The sequence below is a fragment of the Hermetia illucens genome, chromosome 1 (genome assembly GCF_905115235.1).
Source record: "Hermetia illucens chromosome 1, iHerIll2.2.curated.20191125, whole genome shotgun sequence".
In the NCBI taxonomy this organism is placed as follows: Eukaryota; Metazoa; Arthropoda; class Insecta; order Diptera; family Stratiomyidae; genus Hermetia; species Hermetia illucens.
In genome coordinates this window covers 78,212,284-78,230,468 of record NC_051849.1, presented here as the reverse complement: position 1 = coordinate 78,230,468, position 18,185 = coordinate 78,212,284, and the positions used below count along the sequence as shown (strand labels likewise).

Genomic DNA, 18,185 nt, shown 5'->3' with positions numbered 1-18,185 from the left:
CCTTTTTCATTGCACCAAATAATTTTGATAGGAGAAAAATAATTATTTTGAAGTATTAGGTATGAATATAGTAAAACAAGGTGAGTTAGACTCCTTAAATTTCACTTGACGTTATATACTAATTAAACTCAGCAGATTCATGTACCTTGTTTAGTTAAGTCTTAATCAAAATTCAATTCCTTTTCTCTTTTCATCCATGATGTACAAAGATATATCAAACTCAACCTTGCCTTACATCTTAGGCATTGAAATACCCAGGAAACTAATCTAGACAGAATATATATTTTCTGTTATCAAAAACGGCATAAAATGCTAAGACTCTTCACCATCTGACTTGGGGTTTATCTATGAGTACCGTATCCACTCTTTACATTGGGACAGCATTACCTTTTACGCGTTAGACAAAGTCTAAAGTCTGGCATTTTGGCTCATTGACGATGAGACTATTACCTTCGGCATCGATCCTTTGACACAACTTAGTAGTAGTATAACTTAATGTACAACAATTGTGGGGGTAATCACTAATATATATAGTATCCAACTGAAATTTAAGTTTCTGATTTATATATACAATAATTTACTTACATAATGTATATTCAGTAAAACGTACGCACATATACATATAAATAGTTTCGCTACACATGTTAAATCCGTATGAATCATTGTATATTCGGAGATTAAACATCTAAGGTAAATATCACGGCCCAAAAAAACGTGTAGTCATGTGCTAATTATGTACATATTTGACTTAGAATCATTTACTCTGCTTTGATCCAGTACCAAATGCGGCAAAAGGTGGTAATATATGGATGAACAGAAGTACATGATTCAATATGGGCAACAGTTTATAATATGAATGTTAATGTATAAAATTTGGAAATGTATTGATATCTGATATCTTCAATTAGTATAACTAAAAGGCTATCTGGCATCTATTCAATTCTCTCAATCGCTAACATGGTTTAGAATTTGCTGTCGAAAAACAGATGTATATGAATACTTTCAAAAATAAACATGCTGAAAGTTTCATGGTTCATTTGAGGAAAAAGAAGCAGCTAATTCTTATAAAAATATATGACATGTCAATAAAAAAAATCCTAGTTTTGAAATGGATAATCCAGAGGCAAATACCTGTCTTACGCTTTAAATAATTTCCTTTAGGCGTCGTGGACTTTGCTCCTTTATTGGAGAAGCACCATGAATCATGCCATATTTAGTTAGGCCACCTTTCTCTGAAGTAACAGAACAACCAAACTTTTCCTTAAGAACTGCAATCTACCACCCATTATGTAGTACAAAGCAGGTATGAAGGGAAGGAAAGATATTAATATAAAGGATTTGCAATTAATTGTCAGAGTTCTAGTCATCCGATCAAATTCATATAAAGCCAAGCACGTTTTTATCACAATCAATTGAATACTTTTATTATGCCGAACCATTGGAAAGGATAGTATACGTAATTAATTTGGGGAAAAATGATAACATAATTTGAACTTCTAAGCTTAATTATTCGACATTGAAACTATTTACCGAATTTATGTATAAAATTGGTATGTTTTGGCACCTCAGCATAAATGTTGACACCAAAATCTAGAAAATTAGATGCTATAAATTTCCGTCAAAATATAAAATATACAATACGATCACTTCTATTTATAGTATACTCTGAATATGCGCCTTTTATTTATTTAATATGCAGCATGTGGCGCCTTTGTTGCAATTTCATCATCGAAAATGGATTGAAAAGTCTCGCAAAAATCAATAACATCTAATGGACATGTAATCAATACATTTCGACATCCATGCTTCATGATTCAATCGATAGTTTCCTCAATTATTTCATTGATATCAATTAGTCGTCAAATATTCTTTTCCATTGATTCAAATTAAATTCTTCGTGATTATTGAAGGAAGAACTTTTGTATAGAATACTCGGCATGTATAACATATACAAACTAAAATATTCTTCAGAATTATTTTAGTTTTCTCTGAAACGTTTTAAGGGAAGCACTTGAAGTTTAGTTTTGCTGAAGTTAGTGTGTCATTTAGTGTTTGAACCAGAAAAGGAATATTTTTGTTTTCAGTGATTAGTGTGCAAAGTATTGACAAAAAATATCAAAATGATTCAAATGATTCGCATGTAAGTTAGTGAAAAGTTTGTGATAACTGTGCTCGTTTTGCATAAAATAAAAACAGCCTTCTTGTAGTCAAATTTATCCATCTTTTATGCCCATGTGTCTATCTGACTGAATCTAATTCATTGTAAAACAAATGAAAGTATTGTACCGAAATTTCGGAGACTAGAGAATTAATAAAAGAGACACATGTAGCGTACAAATTTATTGTCCCCCACTTTGGCGAAAAATAGTATTAAATTAAAGCTCTCGATCAGTATCACGTGTGCACCTTGACTTTGTAGAAAACGTATGGTAATCACATTAGAATTTCGACATGTATCCCTCAAAGTCTGGCAAAAATCATACTTAGAAATTATTCAACAAAAGCATCTATGAAACTCATGGTTATATTCTTATCAAAAAGTCGTCTTTTTCAAATTTCTTTCTAAATAAAATCGATGATTGAATAGAACTTAGTGGGTGTAAAGTTTTATGAGAAACTCAATGCTGTCGCCTACTAACTGAAAAGTGTGGTGCATATCCTATCCTATTAAAATAATATATTTTCAACCGAAAACTACTCCCTTCTTCAGAGTGAAATTATGCGGTGTTTCCAACGATTAATTAATTGAAATAATAAAACTTGTTGTTTCTTTTTCGTTGGTGTGGGTATTTATTCTTGCAAATACCGATATTTCGGGAACCACTTGTTCCCTTCATCAGTGCAAACAAGTTCCTTAACTCCGTAACTTGTTTGCACTGATGAAGGGAACAAGTGGTTCCCGAAATATCGGTATTTGCAAGAATAAATACCCACACCAACGAAAAAGAAACAACAAGTTTTATTATTTCAATTACTCCCTTCTACTCCATAGAATGACAATTCTACGTCATGGTTTACGTAATGATACAAAAGCAGTATGCAACAAAATTTCTGGCTATATAAATGCAAAACAGTTATTCACTCTATATTTACATAAGAGAACTATGAAACCTTTTTTTATCCAAAACTCAAACCAAGAAAAATAGTCGAGAAAGTTTTTCTTATTTCTTCTGCAAAGGAATCGAGTACTTGTCCATTTTGCTATTTTACATCAAAATAAAAAAAATTCTTAAAAGTGCAAATTGTAGTAGTTTTTAAGAGTCTCATAATTTAATGAAGGACTACCAAATCACTGGTACAAAAATTTAAATTTCTTGGTATCCAAGGAGTAGTAAGTTTTTAACAGTTAATTTCTGAATATACGTAATGATCTTCCTTAAAGAAAGCTAAATACAAGAAACAAGAATTTGACATCTAAAAATACTAGGGGCCACTAATGCACTTACCTTAGATACCAAATCAAAAATTAAGTTATTTGATTTCATTTGTAAGGAGTTTTTAAAGGGACGGTATCTTTTAAGAGTTCATATATCAGAAATTACAAGATCTCTGAAACCCACTTTTTACATAAGCATAATGAATACGCCATTGGATAACCTCATTCCAGAGTAAGCCATTATCTAGGTGGATTAAGATAGAAGCCGTTAAAAATATAGAGGTGTCAAAATGTAAGCCATTAGAAATCATGATAGAATCATTGTATGATGCTCGGGAAAATTTAATTAAATTTAATTAAGCTTATGGCCGCACAGCGCGGATTGAAATAATTTTGGCGATCGCGAATATCGATGTTCATTTTTACTATTATAAAAAGAAGAGACAATTAAAACAACTACACATATCCGTGTCCTTTTTTTACAGAAACTAGTCCAGACCAAAAAATCATATTAAGAGGGTCAATGAAAATGAAAATTTCATTATTAAGCCTTATAGGAGAATTGGAAGACCCAGCCGTCTTTTCCACCAATTTTGTCTACGTTTCATTCCACTAAAACACTCACTGTTATGTGTAATCTCTCACTTCCGATGAGCAATGGATGAATTAAAATTTTTGATAAGAAATGGGGTAAGACTTTCTATAAGTTTTAACTCGGTCACGAGGTAAATTTAAGACGAAAACTGTCTCCTAAACCCTTTTAAAAAGACAAAAATGGTGGAATCACGTTATTCATTCTTGAACTTCCAGCACAGAATAATATATCCTTACCGTAATTGACTTTGAAAGAAAGACCGACTTTTTGCTTTTGACGAAATTGCTTCTCAGCGGGTCTAAGCTACGGGAGTACACATTCAATAATCAGAAAAGAACTTAACTTCTTAAAGATATCAGCTCATAGTCACTTGTGATGAGAAATGGTTCTATTGCTATAAATTAGAATTAAAAGAGCTGACCAAGGGTGATGACTAAGACATTATGCTACACCGCTAAAGATCCCAAGTGATTTTACAATAACGGAATTAGGAAGAGTCCAAAAAGATGTGAAAATTGTATTTCAAAACAAAGAGATTTTGTGGAAATATAAAAAAATATTTGAAATTATATCTTTTTAGGACAAATTACTTTAAAAAATTCATGTTACGACCCTTGTAATCTAGTTTGCCTAAAGAGTAATATGATAATAAACCAAAAAAGTTCAACAGAGAAAAACAGGCCAGGGAACTTCCATAACCACCTCCTGATGAATAACAAGTGCCATCCAAGTCAGTATTGCTGAGCGACCAGATAAGAACGATAGGAAAAGAAATTTAAATAAAGTAAAAACGGTGTAACATATCAAATTGATTCTGGTTTTTTATTTAAGATACATTCATTTCATTAAGTATAGAATAACACATTATATAAATGCCCGCCTCGCTGACAATGTTTCAATGGCTTTATTCGAGCAATAGCTTATCAAATATTGGCGTCGAGGTCATACAAAGTGATGGTCTCATTAGCGTAGACTGAGGAGTTGACGTAACCCTTAAGAAAATAATCGTGTGGTGTCAAGTTGCACGATCGCTGCGAACAATTAATGAACACTCACCGCGTGATAACCCAGTCGCCAAATTTTTCCTTTACCACTTCGAGCATTGCGCTGGTTGTATGGCATGTAACGCCGCCTTATTGGAACTACAGCTTGGATATTTCTGGTCACAGAGTTGATCTACTTCGCTTTATACCGAGGATTATTGACGATAACGCTGTTTCCTTCCTCATTTCGAAAGAAATAGGGTCCGGCGATATGACCATGCCATAAAACGCATCCAAGTGTCAATGTTTGTGTTTTAATGCTTGGTCGAACACTTTTGGATTGTGATCGCTCCTAGAATTTGGCTTGTTTACGCTAAGCCAAAACCGGACCTCGTCCGAGAAGATGATTTTTTGCCAATACAAGCACATGAGCAGGAAGTTGCTGTTCAAATCATTTGGATACGGCATTACACCCTTCACTTTTTCAAACTACCTATTTTGATATTATTCTTCTTAAGGGGTTATTATTTTCCATTTTTTTTAATTGGCTAAAAATGCGCCAGGCTCTTGTATAACTTGGTCCATCGCGCTGAAGGCTGCGTCAAACATTGCACCCGTCTCGCAGATGTGAGGGGGATCCTCATCTATCGCCTTTCTATATGATTCTATTTTTTAAGAAAGAATGATAGTGTCGTAATTTACATACTCATGATTCTAAACGAAATTCAAAAAATCGTTGAACAAAGTTTTATAAAAAATGCAATGCAAAAATATGCAGTATTTTTTTTTCAATTTTCCTGACCATCTCAACTGTATATAACCCCTTAGACTAGTGCTTGAATCATTCCACTCCGCTAAATCAACATAATTTTTACAACGGTCAAAAGAAATGAATGATTGAAACAAAACAAATTAAAACAGCTTAATATTCAAGATGAGGCTCATTATTTTGAGGGAAAATATTTGGCAATATTTATTCTTTTGTGTAAGAAAATCTTTTAGAAATAATCAGATTTTTGAAATGATTCATGAATTTTAGCTGATGCTGATGATAACGCATCCCACCATAGGACGATAGTTTTGATCGAATTCAAAGCCAAAAGCATACCAAATACTATAATAGCCTTCTTATTCGTTAGATCTGATCTCGTGGAGCTTTTTGCCAAAGTGTTTTGACTCAACTAAAATCATAAAACAAAAGTTGCAGAATGAATTTAAAACCACATTAGAAAGCGTAAATAGATATTGCCAGTTGACAGTGATAGCTTTATCGATTTGCTATAACACCGTGCCAGACATTTACTTGTATTTCAGAAGAAATTGTTCCTAAGATTTTAGATATTGCTACAATTTTATTCGATGACGTTAAACATTTATTATTAAAAATAACATTGACAATATTGGTCAATACAGTAAGTGGAGAAAAGTTTGTCTGGCAGCCAATTATTCTTGTCCTTCGATGGATAAACTGTTTTTGAGGGGTTAATATCACTTGAAGCGCCAAAAATGGGTCATTTTCACGGATTTTTTTAGGAGACTACGAAACTTTTTTGAACGATCATATCGTCGAAGGATTAAAAAAAAAGTGAATTTTTCAGAAAATGATGGACAGTCGATTTATCACTGAAAAGACAGTCATTTTTGGAATATATTTATTATATTTTTTATCGAAAAAATCGAACATACCCGATAAAATTTGGTCCCAGATGGACGACATTAGGAAAAAAAATACAAAAAAAAATTAAAATCGCTATATCGCGAAGATATGTATATAAAAACATTAGCAAGAAAAAGCAAATAACTAAAACTAAGTATGAATAAAAAATTTGTAAAACCATCTCTGCTTGGATTAATAGGTAGGGGCAGAAAAACTGTGTATTTCGTGAAATAGGTGGTATTTAATTTATTTCATTTATGCGAAATTAGCGAAAGCCATTACGTATTTTTCAAAATCGTGTATGCTTCCTTACGCGCAGCTAATAATCAAAGAAATGTTTGTTGGGGTAAATTCGTAAAAATTATCTAACCTTTGGCAACACGCAAATAAAAGAATTTTTATATCGCTGCGCGTAGCCCTCTATGTCGCTCCATTTTCCGCGAAACAACGTTTTGTATATTCAACGATATTTAGAAGAAACCCTTAAAATATCCACTTTTTCCGTTTTTTGTTATTCTTAGATAAATTCATCATCCACCATCCTAGTTAATGAATCAGATTGATCTTATTTGCTATGCTGAAGTACTTAATTGCAGCAAGGAATTTCGATAGAAACTTGATGGTTGTGGTACATATAATAACTACAGTACGTCGATGTGTTCTCTAACCGACAGAAATTTGAGGATGTTTGCTATTTTTAGGTGTTTCCGTTTTGCGTTTAGTACGTAGTATTCTTCCAGGTGTATTATCCCACTATGCACTATGATGGACATTGTCCTTGTATATTTCTCGAGGTTTCATCAGTCCCCCACAAAATGTACAGATAGTGTACGCAGATATCCCCAGGTGCTAGTTTAGCATGTGGTTATCAATGAGTAATCCCATTATGATCCTAAGACTCTTCTTGATGAGGTTTCAATCAATCTTGCTAGCGCTTTGGTTCATATTTCCTCATAAGCACAATGGAACAGCTCATTCCTGGTAACTTCATCCAGTATAGTTCTTGTCGGCTTGGTGACATGGCCATGTTTATCTTTTAGATTCCACAGAAGGATTTTTTTTTCTTTTCTGTTCCCGTCTAATTCGAGTTCATCCGCTATCTTATTGGTTTCTAATTTATAATGACTTCAAACCCAGATTACCCAGACCTTATTATATGTATGAGGCAAGCGTATTTAATTGATAGATTGATTGATTAATTGATTTCTACACCAGCCTAAAGTTCACCTTCTTGAACCCGAGTTCCTTGAGCGCCGCCTGGCTGTCAGTTAGAATTGTTTCTGGTTAATTCTGCGCTTATCGTAGTATGGTAATATTTGTATAATGCAATATTTGTATAATGCATGAGTTGCAATTAAAAATTTGATGACAAACGCAGCCCAAATGAAATTTACAAACAAAATTTTGAAATTTACTAATAACATCTCGACGTCATATAAATAAGGGTGCTTATAAGTTTTACAAAGTCTAGGTGGCACATGACAAACTAATTTGAACGACATATAAAATGATTTGAAACGATAAAAACTTTTATATCATTTTTATTGGCTCTTCTCCACTTGAGTGATTATTGTTCCATACAAATGATAATTGAAACCGTAAATATTTTTCTCCCTTCAAATCTAAAAATATATCGTAATGTAGTATCTGCAAGATTCACGTTTATGGCACATTCTAAAAATAAATCATATTTGCCTTCAATAGACAGTTTATGTAAACCAATTGTGGAAATATTGGTACATGAGTTGCCTTTTGCGAATAATAGAAATACAGTGGAATCCTGATTATTCATACATCAATTATTCGTATTTCCGATTAATTCGTACAAATTTACCGGTCCCCAGAGTTAATTTTCTTTATTTTGCACTCCCGCTAAGGTAATCCCAATATTCCGTACCAAATTGTCCTTGACCATACGAATTATCGAGATTCTACTGTATAGGGATTTTTAAAATTTAACCATCTGAATTTGTTTAAGGAATAATATATATATATATATTTCCTATTGCCATCCTGAAATCCGATATGCTGTTTATGAGGGATTTTATGTTTTATCTTGAAACTATTCTCAGCAAGAAATAATTTTGAGTTTCACTCTCTGTGTAGGAATGTATTTTGCTGCACTTTGTTGCGTAATTATGTATAAATATAATGCTGCTTTTTTGCAAAATGTCTCACATTATAAATATTTAAATACAAATATATAAATTTTATTTCCATGCATGCTCGTTTCTGAATTCAAACTGGTACCTCCCATCTTGATAAAGGATAAAATTATTCGGTTTATGGACCTTAGTAATGTGCCATTCCCAAATGAGCTTCCAGGTTTAGAATTTAATATAGCTTCTCATCAATGTGAACTCAATTTTTCAAAGATTTCTCCTCTCTTCAACAATTTTTAATTCTTCATTCATTATGTCTATTTTTTGTTGCTGTTTTTATAGGTAGAACGATTTTGTTGCTTTGTATAGCTGTTGTATAGATTTTTCTCAGGTTGCAGTTGGACATTCAGTTATTTGCTTGCTTTGCCAAACTTCCGTTTAACACCTGGTCATATGATTTCATTTGTTGGCTGGCATATTATCATTTAAAATTCTCAATTCAACGATAATATACTTTGATAGCGATCTTTTCGAATGGCTCCTCACATAACACCTTGCCGTTACATATGGACGCAACAAGAATGCATCACGTGTGATAAATAAAAACCTCAGTTATTATCAATTGTATATAAGTTTTCAAGATTTAACATAAATATTTCTTCCAAAATAGTGACTTGCCCTAAGCTAGGAAACAGCAACAAAAAGAAAGTTGACTTATTTTTACACCTTTAAAAAATTAATATTAAACTGCTAATTGTTTCTATATAAAGACGCCTGTTGACAAGATTTTTGATTTGCATAAGTGCGAAATTCATAACAAAGGAAAAACAAAATCAGCATTTCAAATTAACAATTAAACACTAATCAAACTATATCTGGCGATATTCTACACGATTCGTACAATATAAATTGGATTGCCAATTTTCGCGAAAAACAACTTTTCAAAAGTAGTTTACACAAACGTAGTTCCGCCGCTCCTACCTCCCTTCGAAGATACTTTCCAATACTAGGTTCTAGCTTCTCTAGGCAGCTCTTCTTTGCGTCTCGCTGGTTTAAACATTGATTTATTTTAACAATTAGCTCCTTCAGAATATTCACCTATAAAAGTGCGAAGCTTGTGGAAACGGCGCGTTATAATTTCGTAGCTTTTGAGTGTTAAACATATTCGGCCGTGAGTTCCTTTCTAACAGTTTTCAGTTTTTAGAGCATTCTCAATTTTTTATAATAAAAATGGAAAAAACCAACGGTCATATTCGTAAAAATGGAAAACTTCATGATGATCCAATCGAAAATTTACCGGTCAAACATAAAGAAGCTCTAGTGAAAATATTGTCACGGTTTATAAGGTAATAAGTGAAGTGAAGTTTCTACTAACCCAATGGTGTATAGATCTCTAATGATATCCATTAACCTTAATCCCGAAATGTGTGCTATGAGATGAAATCTAAATTTTCTAAAGTCAAGGAATAACAAAAATTTTAAATTTCTCTCAAAACGCTAACTACTTACCTCTACTTCAACACTCACACCGCATTTCCCAACTAATATATTAGTATCTTCTAATGTTCTATCTACAAAGAAGCTAATTTATGTACCATTTAAAAGAACAAACCAACTTTAGTTTGAAACAAGCGTTCAGTCCACATCACCTACAAATATTAATCCAGCTCTAACTTGTCATAAAAATTGCAAATTCGAAAAGAAAGGGGCTAACGCCAAAGCTTTCGTTAATGGCCGATCCTATACAACATATGCTACTTGTACTGTTGGATATGGTGAGTGCATACGGCATTATTGTATATTATTAATATCACTGCAGATATTCTTGAAGTTACTATTGCTTGTTTTCTCATTTTTTGTTCACTTCAAACTATGATATATACAGTGGCAGTGCAAAAGAAGTGGATTTAACCGGTAGATCCGAGATATCATAGCTCAAGCTCTGGTTTTAAATTCAACTTAATAAACTCAACTGACTAGCTTGCTTCCGCCTCGCATTTACGTTTTCGAAGCGCTCATCATACAAATTTGTAATTCATTTCAAAGATTATGACAATTTGTCAGATCTCTATTTTCCACTAAATCTCACTTGGCTCCTTAGTTTCCCTTTTCTTCAACATAAAGTTCGGAGATTTAAACTGAAATAAAAAATAAATAAATAAATATTAAACACTTTTCTTAATATATGATGAAGATAGAAAAGGTACTTTCTCCTAGTTTCGTTTTTCAACAACTGATGCAACCAACTAAAAATGTATAATAAATAGTTTCGTTTTGGTCTCCCATCTAAGTACTAATCACTCCGTACAGCGCTTAACTTCAATAATCGATCAAAGATGTTTTTTTCTACCAGTCTTCAATTTTCACTAATTAGAGTTTTTTCGGTACTTGTTAATACAATGAAATTTTTTTATGCGTTTATGTTCTAAGGTGATTGCCCGGCGGCTTACAGCCAACAAGAATACTTTTGGTGCATATAAGGACATTTAGTATTTTATAAATGTGATATCGACATCATTTAATGTCTTATGGTGCAGTAAATTCACAAAAAAAAAACACTTTAACCTATCGCGTTAATGATAGAAGAAATTCCTATATATTATGGTTGATATTACTTCTGAATCTTACAAATGCGTGTGTGTTCGATTACAATAGGACACGGAAGTCTGAGTGCTCAGACGCTTTGCCCCTCCTCCACCTAATACACATTTTGTGTGCTTAAGGGAGATGTTTACATATTCGCTGTATAAAATCAAGAGCTCCTCATTATGAGTTTCTCTTACAAGCTCAATTTATCGATTTTAAGAAGGTTTTTTGGCATTGTCCGAATGGCCCAAGTGGTTAGAGCGGCTCAGATCTAGGGGGATTTGTTATCGTGGCTGGATTTCGAATACAAAATAAGTTCATTTTTACATAGAATTGAGATATGCGATGAAAAGTGGATCCTATATGACAATGTCAATGCTCAATGGATTGACGTCGGTCAAGCACCAGGACATATGAGCCAAGTCTTCACATAACGAAAATAATGGTGACCATTTCGTGATCTATAGCTGATGTTATTCGTCATTCCTTCCCAAATCCGGTGAAACAATAGATGCGACAAAGTACTGTACAAAACTCCAAGAAATTTATAACAGATCATTAAGAAAACGGCCAGTATTCGTCAACATACTTACATGGAGTCATTCTTCTCCACGGAAATGCTAGGCCACATGTATCGAATACAACAGTGCAGAAACTGCATCAATTGGATTACCTCCCCCACAATATTCACCAGACCTGTCACCCACTGATTATCATTTCTTTAAACATCTAGACCACTTCATCGCTGAGAAAATATTCAATCGCGGAACAGCTGTTAAAAATGACCTCAAAGAATTCATCGCTCTCAGAAATCCAAATTTTTATAAAAAAGGCATAAATGGACTTGTATCTCGTTGGAAAAGATGTATTGAGGCTATTGCAAAATACACATTTTTTTTTTTTTTTAATTCACCAGGTTCTTGTTTCTCCCAGAGTAGAAATGAGACAGTTTCTAATCGGAAAAATTAGGTGTGGATAGAAACTCCAATTAATGCAAGGACCAATTGTTAGTAGACCTTTCAAAGAGAGAGAGTCAGTAAAAAAATAAAAAATCGGGGTCGTTGGTTTTATTTTTGAAGAATATCTTAGTAAGTTATGAGAAATGAATACTATACTCTGAGACGAGAACGGTGTAGATCAAAAGAACTTTCAACCTGGAGATAATGCCAAGCTAAGTTGCTTAGTATCTAACCGAAGGAAAATAGTTTAAATAACAGAAACTGTACGTATTTGGTAGTAAAACCAAGCAAGGAAGCACTAGAAAGATATCCTTTGATATATTCTCCAAATTCCTTGGGCCAATTGAACAGGGCGTTGATCCTTATTGAATAATTCGAGGTTATCCTCAAAGTATGTGGTTTTCCTTCGGCGTAAATCGATCTTCTATGATGGACGATGTTTCGAATAACCAATAATAATATATCATAATACGAAGTATATTTTACTAGTAAATTCTTTAAGATGAGTCGATGCGCTAGCTGATAAAAAATCAGCAGTCAGAGACGATAAAGTGAATCCCAAAAATTATAATTCAGAGCAGAATTAAAGACCACACTATACATAGACTTTGTTTTGGAAACCATAAAATACATTTTTTTTATACGTTTATTACATATAATTCAAAGATGCATTTTGATTGGTCGTTGAGCTTTTTCTCAAAAACCTGCATAAAAATAACAAATTTTAATCTAATTTTTCGCAGTTTACAAAAACGAGGGTATACAATACGGATGTGAGTATTTTCAGTGGTTAGATTGTATTTGTTTACCTTGTCGTTACTTTTGAACATACAATATATTGTCTGTTTCTGCCTAGTCGTTCTACCAATAATTCGTTATTAGTAAACTCTGAGTCCTGCCTGTTAGAGGATTAGGATGTTCTTTGTGTGTCAAGGTATATTTGGGGTGTTAAAACAAACAAATATTTAGATAGAAACCAACAATTCAACATCCAACGCAGACAAAGTTACACAGGCTCACATGGAAATTTATGATACAGAAAAGTGTTTTAGAATATCATATACGTTCTTCTTGAAATGTCTACAATAGCTTCAATGTGGTTTTTGAATGGGTTACAGTAGTTGTCTATAGTTTCAAAGTTTATAATGTGAAGTACTTTTTCATTCTTCGTTTCTCACGAAAAAATTATTTATATTACAGTCAGCGGGAGCAGGAGCAGAAAAATGCCGAAGATGTGCTATTCGACATGTTCCGCAATGAGGATTCTGGTCTTATACCAATTGGAAAGTTTTTGGCCGTAAGTATTACAAAGAACTGATTACACATATATGGATTATACATAAACCCAGCGCAAGTCAGACTTATATGAATTTTTAATTTGGCTCCCTTGTGTAGGCACTCAGAACAGTTGGTATCCGCATGAATGATCCTCGAATCCGTGAAATGATGGATAACTTAAGGAAAGTTCATAAACTATCAAACTATGAAGGAGGCTCACCTGAAACTCAAAATCTCAATCGAGAGACATTCAAAAGGTACGTTTTCAAATGCTTGGTCATACCATTAACTTAAAAGAAATAACAATTCTTATTCAACCTTAAAAATTGCAGTGTCGTTGCGCCGAATATTGTCTTAATTGCGAGAGCATTCAGGCATCAATTTGTTATTCCTGATTTTCATGGATTCACCAAGGACATTGAGGAGATATATTGGAAATGCAAGAGTAATACGGATGGGAAGGTTGCAAGCTATATTCCCCAGCTAGCTAGGTTTAGTCCAGATTTCTGGGGTATTAGCGTATGTACAATCGATGGACAACGATTTTCCATTGGCGATGTTGATATTCCGTTCACTTTACAAAGTTGCAGGTGAGTAAATATTATACAAACTCACTTTTCACCGAATAATTTCCGCGTACCCAAGCAAGAATAAATTCCTTTATCCTCATCTCGTACCTATCTCTTCTGAGTAAACATTGACACGCTCTCAAGTATTTTGACAAAAGTTCTAATGTGTTCCTGGGACTTACACGAACGCCAGAATTCTCTGAGAATGTGAGGTTTTACCCACGATTTCCGTCTTATCTCAAACTAATCTCACACTCGATAATGACCAACATCCTAAAATCGAAGCAATCATTAGAACCTTCTGTAGGAACATGTTTGTGAAATTTTCTCTTTTTACTGGAGCGTGTATCATACGATCGCATTACATTTTCGTCAAGTTATGCAAAGGAGCTGAGAAATAAATTAGAGGCAAAGTCACAGTCTTCGCGTTCAGCTTGTCTTTAGACCAATTGAATTTTCAACTCGATTAGAACTTCCCAATTACCACCAAATTGATTTTACTGCAAATATCAGGTATGAAAGGTTTTGTTTGTTTCTTCTGTCTTTAATATGCTACTATTAACTCAATTTGAGCGGATATCGATATTGAGAGTATTTTGAGGCCTGCGCACCCCTTTTACATGTATGGGGATAAGTGGAGATCTGAACTCTGCATACCGTCGCAACATGATCCATAGGGTGTTGATGTGGTTAATGCAGGAGGATCCAGAACGGATAGTTGAACGGTTAGAGCACAAGGTTGTCGTGCGGAAGATTGCGGTTCAAATCTCACTTTTGGCAGTATGATTTGTATCAGACACCACTCGACTCAGCTGCGAATAAGTACCTAAATCAGGGTAATAATCTCGGGCGAGCGCATTGCTGACCACATTGCCTCCTATAGGGTAATGAAATCCTGAACTGTACCGTTACGGTCTTGAATGAAGTGCTCTAATACACTTCAAGGCGTTGATCCAATTGGATTGTTACGCCCACGATTCTTATTATTAATGGCACCAAACGTGATGCCTGAAAAGTTAGGGCTACATGGTTGCTTCTTTTGATCTAGTTCTTTTCTAAGTTTGTTGTAATTATCGTAGCCAACTAAATATAACAGGTACGGCCATTCGCTGGTAGATCTGAAAATAGCACCCCAAATTACTAATCAGGGCATTAGGTTAGCCGAGATCATAAATAGATCATTGTGCCGGTGTTTCTTTGCCCCATTCTTAACTGATCAAATCCACTATCTCAACCAATTATAATAATCTTTGACCGTTGTAAATATAATCCAAACACAGCATAATTACATCATCCTCTGCACTGCAACTGAAAGTATTTTCATAATTTCAGCAAGCCCTTAACTTACGCCATCGCGCTAGAGAAACTAGGACAACAAGTTGTACATCAATATGTTGGTCAGGAGCCGAGTGGAAGGAACTTCAACGAACTCGTGTTGGATTACAACAGTAAGTTCAATTGGTTTGAAAACAAGTTCAGTATCTGCATACAAATTCATTTATTTCCTATAGAGAAACCACACAACCCAATGATTAACGCTGGAGCAATCCTGACTTGCGCACTTTTGAAAACTCTTATCGCTCCTGAGATGACTTTAGCTGAGAAGTTTGAATATACAAGGCAATGGTTTAGCGTAAGTATTATCAAGTCTGCCCAAAGCTTATAGAAGTTATATAAAACAAAAACAAAAACTTACAGAGGCTTTCCGGTGGTGATAATTTCGGCTTCAATAACGCCGTCTTCCTATCCGAACGTGAAGCTGCTGATCGAAACTATGCGCTTGGTTTTTACATGCGGGAGCATAATTGTTACCCTGAAAGGACGAACCTACGCGAAGTAATGGACTTCTACTTCCAGGTTAGTCATTTAAATACAAACAGATAATAACGGAAACTTAAAATTATATCTTTTATCGTATATAGTGTTGTTCGATGGAATCTAATTGTGACAGTATGTCCGTAGTCGCTGCAACTTTAGCAAATGGAGGAATCTGCCCAATCACTGAGGAAAAGGTCCTCAGACCAGACGTAGTTCGCGATGTATTATCCTTGATGCATTCTTGTGGCATGTACGATTATTCCGGACAATTTGCTTTCAAAGTTGGCTTACCAGCAAAATCAGGGGTTTGCGGAGGTATGTTGGTGGTTATTCCAAACGTTATGGGTATCTTCACTTGGTCACCACCATTGGACCCATTGGGAAATAGTTGCAGAGGAGTACAGTTCTGTGAGGTGAGCCATTTGTATCTTCGCTAATTCCAAAAGAATCGTAGACTTATATTGAATTCAACATCAGATTTCCATGAAAAAAAATAAATCGAACACTGACTTCTCTCTCCTTTAGGAACTCGTGAATATTTTTAATTTCCACCGATATGATAATCTCAAACACGCCTCAGACAAGAAAGACCCCCGCCGTCATCGCTATGAAACAAAAGGTCTCTCTATTGTTAATTTGCTGTTCTCAGCAGCTAGTGGAGATGTGACTGCACTTCGACGTCATAAACTTTCTGGGATGGATATTACTTTGGCCGATTATGATGGCCGCACCGCTTTGCATTTGGCAGCATCCGAAGGACATCTTGAATGTGTGAAATTCTTATTGCAACAATGTCACGTTCCGCATGATATGAAGGATCGCTGGGGCAATATGCCCATCGATGAAGCTGAAACATTCGGTCATCGTGCTGTTGTCGAGTTTTTGAAATCTTGGGAAGAAAGCCAACAAAAAGGAAATGAGGAAAATAAAGAAAATGGAATTATAAATCCAGATATGGTTAAACAAGATGTAATTTGAAAGAATTACGCTTTCGAACTTAGATAACCTAATCATTCATCAATCTTCTAGGAGTTGATACCAAATGATACTAAGTCAGTGGCTTATGATCGCAGTGCAACAGCAAGTCCCATACCAAATGATGCCGACGACAACTCAAAACCAGGTCTATAAGACTGAAATGCACCTGCAAAAAAATTATATATTCGTCAATTTTCTGTGTACTTATTTTAACGTCTCAAATTGTGTAAATTAAGATATTATCGACATATTCATAGAAAAATTCGTTCTCGTCAAATTCATTTAAAAGCTTCTCATAGATATAAGGGAACCTCATTAGAACCAGCCTTAAATGCATTCATTAGTTCATCCTTGAAGCTGACATTTTAACAATTATGGATAGAATCCAATAGTTGATATTTAAACATACACCAGCATAAAACTGATTTGATTCATACCTCAAGGAGTAAGCAATAAAGACTAGTACGATATTAGTTTCCATTAGTTTAGAGGTAGCTTTAGTTAGTTGAATTCATTAGCTAGAAATATGCATATTTTGCATCTTTATTCAACTATTATTATATTAATAATTTTCTTAGTTTAGTCTTTTAGACGATTTTCTTGAAAGCAATTGATTCCAATTATATATTACTTATAACTTATTCGACATTTCGAAATCATATATAAAAGTAACTATAAATATGACAATAATTTACTCATCGATATCCTTCTATTCTATCTGTATTGTACATATATCGATAATAATTCGAATGGTGATAATATGTACCCCGCGTGGTACATAGTAGCAATTTTAAAATGTATTTTCTGAAAGAAAATGGGGATAAGAAGGAAGATGTGTCGTCTCGATGAACGAATCTAAAATTTTCGCTGTGATTTTAATTTTATATTTCGTATATTATTTACTTACCAAATATTTGTGAAGAAATGAAATGGGAATATATAAATAAATATATCTAGATGGCATTATAATTGTATTCATCAGAGCAACTGTTTCAATGCTTTCCACACAAAAGGGATATACAGTTCCATCACGGAGCTGAATACCATAAAATGAACAAAGGAAACATTAGAGCTCGTTCTTTAAATTAGTAAAAAATTTCCTGCCTATATTTTTAGTGACAATCGTTATCGCCAAATCAAAATTCCAGAGAGCCTTTTTTTAGCAAATCAAACTATGCGGAAGTTACAAAGCATCACTGACCGCTTTCAGCATCATTAGAGTTCGCTTTTGGCTGATTTTGAGACGGAGGAAATACTTACGGGAAGATGAGAATTATGGAAATT

At 34.0% G+C, this 18,185-nt stretch overlaps 1 protein-coding gene and 1 long non-coding RNA gene across 9 annotated transcripts in view; one reads left to right on the top strand and one right to left on the bottom strand.

The window, feature by feature from the left end:
• Nucleotides 1-17,864, top strand: part of LOC119658460 (glutaminase kidney isoform, mitochondrial) — a 50,338-nt gene extending 32,474 nt beyond the window's left edge. For 3 of the 8 annotated variants that reach the window (XM_038065869.1, XM_038065888.1, XM_038065908.1), the window contains 10 exons: nucleotides 13,002-13,031; nucleotides 13,459-13,555; nucleotides 13,654-13,793; nucleotides 13,869-14,126; nucleotides 15,438-15,553; nucleotides 15,617-15,738; nucleotides 15,804-15,962; nucleotides 16,028-16,336; nucleotides 16,449-16,892; nucleotides 16,953-17,864. In XM_038065869.1, the coding sequence (XP_037921797.1) occupies nucleotides 13,002-13,031; nucleotides 13,459-13,555; nucleotides 13,654-13,793; nucleotides 13,869-14,126; nucleotides 15,438-15,553; nucleotides 15,617-15,738; nucleotides 15,804-15,962; nucleotides 16,028-16,336; nucleotides 16,449-16,892; nucleotides 16,953-17,054 (1,777 nt within the window). In that variant the 3' untranslated portion in view covers nucleotides 17,055-17,864. Of the gene's footprint in view, nucleotides 1-1,411; nucleotides 2,141-9,911; nucleotides 10,060-13,001; nucleotides 13,032-13,458; nucleotides 13,556-13,653; nucleotides 13,794-13,868; nucleotides 14,127-15,437; nucleotides 15,554-15,616; nucleotides 15,739-15,803; nucleotides 15,963-16,027; nucleotides 16,337-16,448; nucleotides 16,893-16,952 lie in introns of those variants that run through there. The other 5 variants (XM_038065879.1, XM_038065898.1, XM_038065923.1 and 2 more) reach the window with 3 other exon arrangements.
• Nucleotides 4,775-6,613, bottom strand: LOC119658487. Its single transcript, XR_005250234.1, has 2 exons — nucleotides 5,028-6,613; nucleotides 4,775-4,963 (listed from the first exon to the last, which is right to left on the bottom strand). It is a non-coding gene; the product is annotated as an uncharacterized LOC119658487 (long non-coding RNA).
• Nucleotides 17,865-18,185: the final 321 nt, after the last annotated feature.